The 13,217-nt window shown below is 31.7% G+C and overlaps 1 protein-coding gene across 1 annotated transcript; it reads right to left on the reverse strand.

Annotated features, from left to right (window-relative positions):
• Positions 1-2,155: 2,155 nt before the first annotated feature.
• LOC125867727 (acyltransferase Pun1-like) lies at positions 2,156-3,622 on the reverse strand. Its single transcript, XM_049548295.1, has one exon. It carries the CDS (start codon positions 3,601-3,603, stop codon positions 2,302-2,304), a length of 1,302 nt encoding a protein of 433 aa, XP_049404252.1. The 5' UTR covers positions 3,604-3,622; the 3' UTR covers positions 2,156-2,301.
• Between the last annotated feature and the right edge of the window lie 9,595 nt (positions 3,623-13,217).

Here is a 13,217-nt window from a genome sequence, read left to right on the forward strand (position 1 = left end):
AAAATATTTTTTTGAAGAACGTGCATAGCCCAACAGCTGGAGCCTAGGTCACGTGGTTGTTCGCACAGTCATGGTAGTAGCACTGACCTTACTGCGTGGTCGCGCGAATGACGTCTTCTGTGCGTAGCAGATTCATGCAGACTTTATAGTGCCTAGTAAAATGGGTATAACTTTTAGCACATAACAATAATTTGAGTGTGGTGAATGCGAGAATTGGAGTTGCTGGTAGAGAATTAATTAAGATGGAAGAGCTAAGTGCAATTAAGGGCTTTTTGGTTAAATTAGAACTTATATTTAAGTGGTATACGATGTAAGTAAGTTATAATTTTAGTGATGATATAAGTATTCAAACACTACTAAGAAAATGTGAATTTTCGAAGGACGTTTTGTTGGAAATTAGCTTGTCGTTCAGAAATGTTTTCAACTAACTAAATGTATAACACTATGTTAGAGTTTTGAAATTTCCAAACAGTATTTAGTTTAAAGCTTGGAAAATGGTAGAATTTCAACACAATTTACTGAAGTTTCACTAGTACTAATGAATAATTCGTTGAGCTCTATCTTAATGGAAAGGATTGCACATGAAAAAAGTATAATGAGAGGCTAAAGTGTCGGCCAGTCTATTGCATTAATATGCAACTAAATATTTTTGAAGGGGTGACTACATATTGATCCTTGTTAAACTTTTCCACCATCTTTTTTTATTTCTCGTCAAGTTTCTGGTATTCATATTGAAGTTCAATAAAATTTGAATTCGCATCGAAAAGTCTCATATTGGGGGTAAATAGTTTCCTAACAAAGGTGAGTCTATACCTAAGAGAAGTAGGGCTGGGCATTCGGTATTTCGATTCGGTTTTTATTATTTCGGTTCGGTTTTTTGTTATGGGCCTGCTTAGTTGGATTTTTTAAATTTTGTAATTTTTTTTGTTTATTTTATTTATGTTTATTGCTTTTTGCTTATTTTACTCTGTTTTTCAAATTATTGTATGATTCAAAATATTAAATTGTTGTTAACATTGAAATTTAGCCTTGTTATAACATTGAAATTTACCGGTCGTTGTTGTGCTACGGCTGCCTGCTGGTTGATTGGCAGCTGCTGCGTGCTGCTGGTCGACGCTGCTATAGTCTGTAGACGACTAGACGTGGGAAGTGGGAATGGTAATTTTTGCCTTTTGGGAAGTGGGTTTGTAAAGTTGAAAAGTTTGAAAAGACAAACTTTTGTTTTTAATTTTAAATTATAATATTTATTTTTAAATATTAATAATTAATATAATATTAATATATATTATAATTTAATATATTTCGGTAAACTGAAATACCGAAATACCAAATTACACAAAAATTACATACCGAAATACCGAAAAATACAAAACCATATACCGAATACCGAACCGAAAACCGAAATACCGAAACCGAATTACCAAAATAATTCGGTTCGGTTCGATTTTTCGGTTTTTCGATGTTTATACCCACCCCTAAGGAGAAGTTAAACACAAAAACTTTAATTAAAAAATTAAGTAATAATTATCACTTCACTACAACTTTGTGTATGTTACTCGTTTTTGTGTGCCGCCCATCACTAGTCCATTTTAGACAGGAAACTATTACCGTACAAAGTGGAAGTACATGTTCAATTGATAATGATGGTTCCTTTTTTGTGACTTGTAGGGGTGTTTATCTGAGGATCCAGTACTTTTAATAAGATAATAAGTGTCCTAAAAAGTGAAGTGTATCAATTTAGGAAAATAATGTGTGTTTCATTCATGCATTTGGCATTTGAGCTTAGTTCAAAGTGTTATCAAATGGGTTTATATCATGTTTTAGTTGTTTCCCTTATAAATTATGTGGTTCAAATATGTTTAAATTTCAATCGTTGTAATTTCAATTGTTGGAAATCAGCGAAATAATTATGTTGCTAAAAATGTCTGAGCTTCCAAGTCGTTGCTGGACTCTATTTATAAATTATAGAATAGTTTTTTGATGACTAGCAATCAAATCGATCTATTTTGTTTTTCTTTAATCAAATCAGGATCTTCTCGACTCTTTGTGCAACTTGAACTCTTTATGCTATGTCCCTATAAATGAAAGCTCAATATCGAACTAATAACCCAATAATTCATCAGGTGGAGCTCATAATAATTGAGCAATAAAACATTTCCAATATCCTTGCTTATTCCACAAAAATTCTGAATAAAAATACATTGACGTACAACTTAATACAAGCATATTTTATTTGTCATCATCAGAAACATAATCAACATTCAAAAAACATATTCAACACACAAAATATATGTAAAACATCTAACAGCTTGGAACTATAGAAGCAAATTCAAGAAGCTCAGTGTCACGTTCAAATACAGACATATCATGTTCTGTAAGCGTCACAAATGCATCGAGTCCACCACTTTGGTTACCCATCAAGATAGCCAACTTGTTATTTAGTCCATTTGCTATACTCACCTTGGTAGGCTTCCCCCATCCAAAATCGATTTCATGAAGAGCAAATTTCACCAAACTAGTAATTTGATACGCATTAGGACCATTGTCATGATATTCCTGTTTCGATTTTGCTAGTTCGAGTAGCAAGGCCACAAACATGTTGTCATTGATGTTATCTCTTTTGTAAACTAGCTCTTTTGATTTCCTCATTTCACTGACCAATTTTGATATTGTCATACTTTCTTCGTTATTAGTTATTGATGTTGGACATATGGTAAGAAGATTTCCAATAGCATTTGGAGGCAAACCAACTTGTGCTCGCAAATCAACTGCTTGAACCATTGATGATGGTTGGAAAATCCCTGACTTTGCCTTTGCTGCTCTTACAGCACATTTAAAGATAAGTGCACTCACAACTTCAGTACGTGTCGGATTTTGCACCTCTGATTCAGCAGCAACCGTGTTCTTAAGGTTTAGTAATTTCTCATTAGAGAAAATGTACCTTCTTTGGACACAATCATGTTTGTTTGACATGAATAATGGCGATAGAAAAGGACCACTTGAAGGTGGAGGAAAAACAGATTGTTCAACGTAGTGGAGAGATGGTATCGAGAAATTATTTGGATCGGAAGTTATCTCAGACCAATCACGAAAAAGATTGTAACCACAGCATCCATCTCCAATCTTATGTGATATACACATACTTATAGCTATTCCTCCACAATTAAAATAGGTGAGTTGAACTACAACTAGTCCACCGGTTGTGCAATTTGACCAAGGCAAACCTTGAGGGAATAACAAATCTTCTATAGCTGTATTATGCCAGTTAAGAGTTTCTGATATGAGGCAATCAATTCGAACTTGAACAAATTCAGCCCCCGCGTCATTACAATCAACTGTAGTATTATCTTTAAGCCTTCCGGCATATGGATAATAAATGGACAGTATTTTGGATAAAGATTCCTCAAGAAGTTGAGATATTTGAGTATTGTTCTTTGAGATAGCATCTTTGGTGTAGAAAAGGGAAAATGGAATGTAAGAGTTGCTGAAAGCTTGATCAATTAAAGAAAGTTTGTGCCATCTTTTAGTAGGACAAGTTGGAGAAGATGGCTTGATGAGCTTCTCAGAGATAATGGATACAAGTGGATGTGCAATTGACTCCATTTTGATACCAAATGCTAATGTTCTTTTTTTTTTTTGGCTATGACGTTAGTGCCTTTAGCACTTTTATAGCTGAAAATTAAATTAAATCATACTATGTTTTAGTCAGCTAATTCAATGTTGGTAAGCCAAGGAACTACATTTTCTCTGTTGTTGAGCTAACTAAAAAGGCTTCTTTATTTTTAGTGAGTCAAAGGTGTGCTGATAACAAAAGGAAGTCAAATCTTACACTGCCTCTGCCTCTGGTGTACAAAATTGATTTATTTTTAAATGCTTACTATTAAATTATATTTCTCATCAACAAATGGTACGTGACTTCCGGGGTCGGATTTAGCTAATTGGATAATAACTTTTGCATTAATTCTGTATTTGTATTGAAAAATCAAATAAAGATATAAAGAAAAATGACTTGGAAACCCACTAAGAAAGTGTGTGATAAATAAAAAAAAAAAAACCAAATGGTCTAATGGATCTTGTACTTGTATGAGTTTATATTGTGAACATTTTTACTTAACCATTTATCAATTGAACTTTTAAACTCAATACGATTCAGCATTTAAAATCCTTCTGACCATTGACCAAGCTCATGTGAAAACTTATTATTGAGTTGGAACAAATGCGTGATTTCACACATAAAAAACACGTAAACCTAGAATTTTTAGACTAAAAGTAACTAAAAGAAAAAGAAAAATAGATAAAAAAAAAAGACAAGAAAACATTTAAAATAATTTTTTTTAAATTCTTCTTCTTCTTCCCCCAGTCCTCCACATTCTTCCCCCTTCTTCCCCAGCTAATCCCCCATTTCTCTCACTTTCTCCCCCTTCCCCACTCCTCTCCAGATATGAGAACCATAATGAGCAATGAAAAAAAATCAGAAAATACACAAATCTGAAGCACTCAAAATTGTTAGCAATTTCAGTTCTCCATTTTAAAATCTACTATTACATGTAGTTATATAAACAAAGTGCTAAATATTTTTTATTTGTCTTTTATTTTTTTTGGGATAAGGGTATGAAAAATACCTCAACTTTGGTTGAATTTGCTGTTGCGATACTAAACTTTCATAAGAACCTATTACCTCCCTAGACTATTTAATACCGTATTTTAAACATATATATTTGCCCACGTGGACATAAAAAATAATGTAAAATTATAAATAGTAATGTGTCCACGTGGGCACATATATATCTTTAAAATACACTATTAAATAGTTCAGGGGGTAAAAAATACGATATTAAATAGTCTAGGGAGGTAATAGGTCCTTATGAAAGTTTAGTATCGCAACAACAAATCCGACCAAAGTTAGGATATTTTTCAGACCCTTATCCCTTTTTTTTATGGGGTAAGATGACCAAAATCCGGTAGTTTTGGAGGTTAAAGATATAATTATTGAATGTCTTGGTGAAATTACATAGAGTGTGTTCATGCAAATTTGTGTATAAATATTAGGACATATTGAAGTATTTAATGGTGCTTCTTGACATCAATGGAGAAAAGGGGTTTATAATGGTTGGTCAAGGAACAAAGATGGAGGAATGGAATGAAAAAGAAAAGGATTTTTTTTAAAAAAAAATATCATATCATCATATATCATATATTACTATAAACGGGAAGCTCCAAAGTAAAAAGTTGAATTACCATTTAGCCACTTTACTAAATTAAAATTTGATTAATTATTTAATTAAATACAAATATTTTAATCACATAATGGTAGAATTTGAAGCCCATAAGACCTTTAATAATTAAATTGTTATTTTCTTGATAAATGAGTACATTGATATTGCTTTTAATCATAATCATAAATCTCATAATAGAAGAATTTGAAAAGTTATGATTGATAAAACAATGTAACCAAAAAAAAAATCTTCTGAAATAGCTACAGTTTTCCTTCTAAATAGACTCTACTATTTAATATTGAAGTCAAGAATTTGAAGAGGTTTCATTATATATATATATATATATATATATATTACTAAAAGTGTAAAGCTATGAAAAAATAGATTATCATTTTACCCTTAGGCTAAATTAAACATCTAATTAATAAATTATTAAATAATAATATTTTAATTATTATTTGAATTGTTAGTTATTTATTATAAAGACAATGAAGGAAACATTATATTTATTTTAATAGTATTTGACTTTTCAATTTTCCATGTGACTTTTCATGTTTTCGTAATTTTTGGGAAACTCCAAAGATTGAAAAGTTACATCACCATTTTACCTCTAGGTTTAATTAAACATCTAATTAATTAAATATTAAAATAATAATAATAATAATTTAATTATTATTTGAATTGTTAGTTGTTTATTATAAAGACAATGAAAGAATCATTATATTTATTTTAATAGTATTTTACCTTTCAATTTTTCATATGACTTTTCATGTTTCCGTAATTTTTGTCCTATAAATTTAACTTTTCCAAGAAAGACTTTTATTTACTACTCCTACAATTCTTGCGTGTAGGAGCTCTAAACAGGTGAAATAATGTCACAATTTGTGGTGAAAGTTGTGAGATCCCCTTATACAGTCATAAGAATAGACAAGAATTCAACTACCGAAGCATCGAAACTTGGTGTGTTAGTTTTATACTTATTTGTAGTAATTAGAATTATAGTAAGACTTTTCTATCTCTCTTTAAATAGTTGAATTGTTGTTTTGTTAGCAACTTGCTTTAATTTTAGATTTTTATTTTGCATGCTCAAATATTCAGTTTTAATTATAGAGACAAAAGCAAAAAAAGAATGCCTAATTGTTTCTTTTTTTTGTTCTTTGTACTTATAATTTTACATATAAATTAACTTTCACCTTTAATAATGAATGTGATAAAATGTTTACTCTTTTTTTTTTTTCCAAAAAATGGCCTAAAATACCCTCGAAGTATTGAGAATGATACACAACTACACCTCATTCACCTATTGGCTCCAAAATATCCTCCCCATCCACCTATTGGCTCACAAATACCCTCCCCATCCACCTTTGGGTCCAATTTTAGCCACTTCATTAATGAAGCACTATTTAAAATAATTAAATAATCCTTTTAATTACGTGACGCTCAACCATTGATTGCAATTTAATTATTTAATATAATTTTAAACTCACCCATTACCCACCCATTTTTAACTAATCCCACCCCAATACTTATTAACCTGCCCTAAAATATAATTTTAAACCCACCCATTACCCACTCGATCGAACCCATGGGTTCTTTTTGTATTGGGTCGGGCGGGTTTAATAAGTATTAAAATGTACCATAGTGTGACCATTATATTAATCTAAAATAATCAGATCACAAAGAAAATCCAAGATTCTTTTAGAGGGACAAATTGTATAGATATTGAGTTAGAAATTTATATAAAAAATTCAAAATGTAAATTTAAAGCTATTGAGTTTAGCTGAATTCACCTCTATCTTCGTTCACTACAAAAAAAGAAGAAGATATTTACGGACAATAGATTTTTTTAGTGAAAATTGAGTTAATGTTATTGCATTCAAAGTTGTTAAAGTCTTTAGCGTTATTTATATAGAATGTTGGCTATGAATATACGTATCTATAATTGCCGTAAAAAATATAATATAACAAATTTTTTATTATTATCATTAAATTCTTTATTTGTCGTAGTGATTGCCTGTTTGATTTATATGACTACAATTCTATCACCATTATAAAAAAAAAATCCAGATAATCAACAAATGTGAACTGTACATACATTATGTTAGCAACTCATAATTGACTCCACAGGAACAAAAAATATATATTTTGTCATGTATATAATGTTTGTTTTTATAATTTATATTAATTAATAAAGTTTAAGCTTTTCTTGATGCTCATTCATGACATTAGAAAGATATTTCTAATGTCATGACATCAAAAATATATTTTGATGCTCATTCATGACTTGATGCTCAATATTTTAGGGCGGGTTTAATAAGTATTGGGGCGGGTTTAGTTAAAAATGGGTGGGTTTAAAATTATATTAAATAATTAAATTACAACCAATGGTTGAGCGCCACGTAATTAAAAGAATTATTTAATTATTTTAAATGGTGCTCCGTTAATGAAGTGGCTAAAATTGGACCCAAAGGTGGATGGGGAGGGTATTTGTGAGCCAATAGGTGGATGATGAGGGTATTTTGGAGCCAATAGGTGGATGAGGGGTAGTTGTGTACCATTTTCATTACTTCGAGGATATTTTAGGCCCTTTTCCGGGTTTTTGTTCAAAAAAAAGAAAGAAAGAAGGTGAAACATATAGCATTAGATTATTGGTGGATAAGTTATGTATGAAGAGAAAATTAAATTCTATATAAAAATAGTAATTATGTTCATAAATATCCTGATTTTCAAAATATAAATAATAAGACTTTTTACACCTTAGTTTTATATATTTATAATTAACTATTAGTTTAAAGTGCTTGTGAATAAAAATTTACTATAATATTTTGAACACATTCATTATAATTATCAGGAGATTCAAAAGACAAAGTAAAAAAATGGAAAGGTTTTGTATTCCTTTCACTCAAAGTTAATCTTACACCATTTTTGGAACAAAAAGTAAATAATCTCCTCTCATGCTTTTAATTGAAGAAACACTAATATTTCACCACGATTTGCAAGAGGATTAATCTCATGCAATCTTTTGATCTTCTAACATTATTCTACCAACAAAAATGAACTTTTAACACTATCGAGAAATTTAATTTAGAGTTGTTATCTTTTTCTTTTTGCTTTACAAGCTTATTTGTTTACTTATAAATAAAGTTTATTTTATTAACTTCTTATATTATTATCTCGATGCATTCACTTGGAGGCCATGAAATTGGAGTGTCACAATTAGTAGTAAGACAAAGTAGGAAACCTCAATTAGACATATATTATAAAAAACTCAAATCATATTGTAATCATTTAAAATTTATTAAATATAAGTTTATAAAATGATTAGAATTATATTAAATTCATAAATATATTAGTCCAAATAAATACTATGTGTTGTAAATCCATTGAATAGTGGATGTCCATTTGGTTTATTCATGAACTACTAAATTCATGTATGTATATTCCCTGGATGATATGAACCCTCACTTTTTGGATAACATTGTGGATAGCTATGTATCTACTAGTTAGATGACCTTTGGGAGTGATATCTCAACACTATAAATAGAGATATCACTCATTTGAAAGACACACTTGAATAAGAAGAAAAGTTATCTTCTCCTTCTACATTTCTTGTCTCCTTATCTTTATAGTTATATTGTTTTGAGCTTATATTTTATAACACGTTAGGGGTGTCAAAAATGAACCTAAACATAGGTAACCCACCCAGAATTTTAAGGGTTGGGTTCAACATAATTTGAATTGGGTTCAATCTCAACTCGTTCAAGCCTAACCCATTTTAAGAGAATCCTCAATTGAGCACAATTCAATCTCCAATTTCAACCCGTTTTAAAACTCTTTACTAAGATATGTTCCTATATTAAAGGTATGAATTATTACATATTTAACATCTTTTAGGATTTATCTATCTATTTGTTACTTTTAAAAAAAATCTTGAGCTGAAATTCGAATTGTGATTATAAAAGTTAAATATCACTATGTTAAAATTAATGAGATTAATCGGGTCAAATTGGGCGGGTCAAGACCCAACCCGTTTTTAGCCCATTTGAACCCAACCCATTTGAGCCCAAAGTAAACTTGGGCGGGTCAAGACCTAACCCGATTTCTATTTCAACCCATTTTAATATCTCCAATTTCAATCCAACCCACCCATTTGACACCCCTATAACACATTATAGGCACGAGCTAATGATCTCTACTACTCATCAATGAAGTAGGTGATATTCTTTAAACTTTTATTCATGTTTTAAAGTTAATTATCAGGTATGAATGTTTCCTCGTGCTTCTTAGTATTATTATGATTATTGATTGACATACTAAGAAGGAAAAATGATTCAGAATAATATCGACCATGTATTCATGTTATTGCCACTATGTCATCAAATTCTAATTGCTTTTATTTCATCTAATATCAATAGGATACAATCCTTAACATGTAAGTTAATTACTTTATTGATTTTTTATTTTATATGTTCATTAATATATCGGGTAAATTGTTTTCGGAGTTAGACGTTTTTTTATTGGACTATAGTGGACTCATTACTATACTTTTATGAAAGATTAATTATTTTGGTTTTATGGTGACTAAACAAAGTGTTGGTTTAGTAATTTTGTGGCTGTCAAAGCTTGATTGGTAATTTTATTAAAGGTGAAGCAATAATATCGAAAGGGATGATATTTTAAGGGCTTAAGGGTGTGTTTGTTGCACTTTAGCCTATAATGACAACGATTGACGATAAGACGATGGATTCAAGTTCCATCGCACTAAAAGGATAAGACATCTGGTTAAAGACATGATGCACCTTAATGAAAAATATTTGAGGATAAGACGATAGATTCAAGTTCTAACGCACCAAGAGGGTAAGACATCAATTTGAGTTTTGATGCACCATGAAACTATCAAATATTTGGTTCAAGTCTTATTAATTTACGGTCCAGACTTCCTTTTATGGGTAAGCTAATGCACCATAGAGATGATATGTCACGACCCTAGAGCACCTCCTAGTCGTAACACAGCGTACTCGACCCCAAAGGGGTCTAATACAAGCCTCATAGCATTCTTGAGCATAAGAACATAGAAAAATAGACAAGAATTAAAAACTTTCCTTACAATCGAAGACATTTTTATTAAAAAGCAAGCGGAAGACTTTCTAGACTTTGTCTCAAACCATCTAATACTTTGAATACAACAATGGAACTTAACCCATACAAAAGCTTCAACATAAACTAAAAGACATAAAAGGAACATAATGGGTTTTGTCCTCGAAACTATGAGGACTCACCAAGTCTTCATCTTCAAGCACCTTAGAAACCCATTCCTCAAGCATAGATCACCAATATCTCCAAACCCTACACTTTGATAAAAAAAAAAATGGAGAAGAAATATGAGTTAGCACATTAGATGTACTAAGTATGGAAGCCACGCAAAAACCATGCTTAAACGGACATTTTCTTTGATAGTCATGATATATGCCATTTTGATAAAACCTTCATGAACATAAACATAAGAGGCATAATATTCAACCACAACCAACATTCAAGTCCTACTTTCACATTTGAACATAATCTACATAAAACCATTACCTTCACATTAGCCCTCACCTCAAGCAACCCTCAAGCTATACCTTGTGCAATGTATGGGTAGCGTCCCATACCACCACCCACACTAAGGTACCACATTAAGGTCACCAAAAGTGGACTTACCATTCATCCTTTCCACCTTTTCACAATAAAGCATATAAGAGACATAAACATTACATAAGTCATATCATCACATTAAAACCAAAAACTAAAATAACTCTAAGTCATACTTGTGCAATGTGCAACTAGCATCCCATACTACTACTCACACTAAGTACTCCTTTGAAGTTATCATAGACAAGGCACATTCATACTCAACAAGTCACAACAAGGAAGTAACTCATAATACAATCCAAGTATAGCATGCATCTTCACATTAAACATATAAGCATTTAAGTCACTCATTCTTCATTAGCTTCATTTAGAACACCTTCATTCATTAGACATTAAGCCAACATTCTTATTAACGTCATCATAAGATCCCGTTCATTTCATTTAACATTGTAAAGAAACACACCATAACTCCTCTCAAAGCCTACTTGTGCAATGCATAGATGGTGTCCCATACCACCGCCCACACTAAGTAGTACATCCTTGAGAAGCCATAGTTTCATTAACATTCTTTGTGGGGTAAGCCTTAACCTACATAGACCATGTGAGCTTGACATGGAATTCCACCCTCACCGGATAAAGGGATTCCTACTTGCCTAAGGTCAAGTAAATTGGTTAATTGCGGGTGGTTAATGAGGTAATCAAATATCAAGTACTTCCAACCACCAATAAAACACATAATCATCAAGAATGAAGGATGTCATGGGATGCAATGCAATATGACACCATGGAATGATATGCCTCAGAATATCAAGTACTCTCTCAATCGTATATACATGATACTCTTCGGAAATACATCGATAGTTCATGACCCATGGGGGACTCGCGAGGTCCATATACCAACACAGACGATCTCCACGTGTCTGTGCGGACGATCTCAATGCACTATCATAAATCAAACAAATTTCGCACGGATGATCTCCACGTGCCCAAATTATAATTTTAACATCTCACCATCCCCAGCACGGACTATCTCCATGTGCCCAACTTATACTCAATCTCATGTCAATGCATGTGCATAATATGATTTCAATAAAAGGGATGATGCATCTGAATCAAATATCAATATGATATGTAATCACCTCAGCTATCACCAGTATACGGGTTCAATAAAGAACACGATCACACATAATAAATCAAGTCAATATATAATATCAGCTAATGCCCATATGCTTTGGCATTCTTGGATTACAATCCACATTTTATAGTTATGAACTTTCCCTTTATACACCGGTACTAGTACCAATGCCCGTCACAAACAATTCTCAACACATCACACACAAACAATTAATCACATTGCCTTTTATTACCCCTTTTTCTTCATTAGAATTAATCAATGTGGACAAGTCAACCCATCACCAAGTCTCATTCCCCCAAACACATATTACAAGGAAATACACTAATTCCATACACTTAACAAGGGTTTAGAAATCCACTTGCCTCTAATAACCGAACAATCACTCCGAGACTTGAGCCTTCCCTTTTCGTTGAGCTTCCAAATCAATGCAATCTATTCAAGTACATATTCACAATAAGATTTTGAAACTAACAACACTCATATTACTATAGGTTTAGCCTAGACCCAAAAACTCACCAAATTTATAATCAAGTTCCTAAGTTTCAAGCCTAGGGTTAAGTTTCAACTTCTTTTCAATATCATAAATCTAAGGTATTCACATAATACCATACATCTAACACTTAATGACATGTACCAATATATCAAAACTTGAATCATAATTTTGTATTAATAAGAAAATCAACAAAACAATGACATCAATTACACGAGGAAATCACTGTTTCAAACCTCAATTTGATATACCCTAGCATACAAAACCTCTAACAACACTATCTGGATGCTAGATCAGTAGTTGTGACTATAGATAAACCTTAAAAAAATTAGCAAAACTAGACCTAATGGTCCCCACATCCAATCACACCTAGTCGGAATGTGACCTTGACGATGAGATGAATATTAAAACTGTTGTACAACTATAACTATTCGTGGTAGCTCTTTTATAAGTTCTCATAAGCAAGATTGTGCGTGTAGAACTACTGGTATACTTTGACTATCCCAAACAACACCAAATCTATCATAAGTTTGTCCAAGGATCCTACCCCATCAAGAAGAAATAAGAAGATTGGTGCTTCCGATCCACCACTAAGGATTCACCCATAAAAGTAAAAACACATGTGGGTGTAAACAACTAATCATACTCCAAACCATGTCTGAAACGAAGCAAGTAGTCACATAAGAACCAAGTTCGAACAACACAAAATACTCCTTCCATAGCGAGCATATCAAACATTTCCATT

This window comes from Solanum stenotomum, chromosome 6 (assembly GCF_019186545.1).
Source record: "Solanum stenotomum isolate F172 chromosome 6, ASM1918654v1, whole genome shotgun sequence".
Classification (NCBI taxonomy): Eukaryota; Viridiplantae; Streptophyta; class Magnoliopsida; order Solanales; family Solanaceae; genus Solanum; species Solanum stenotomum.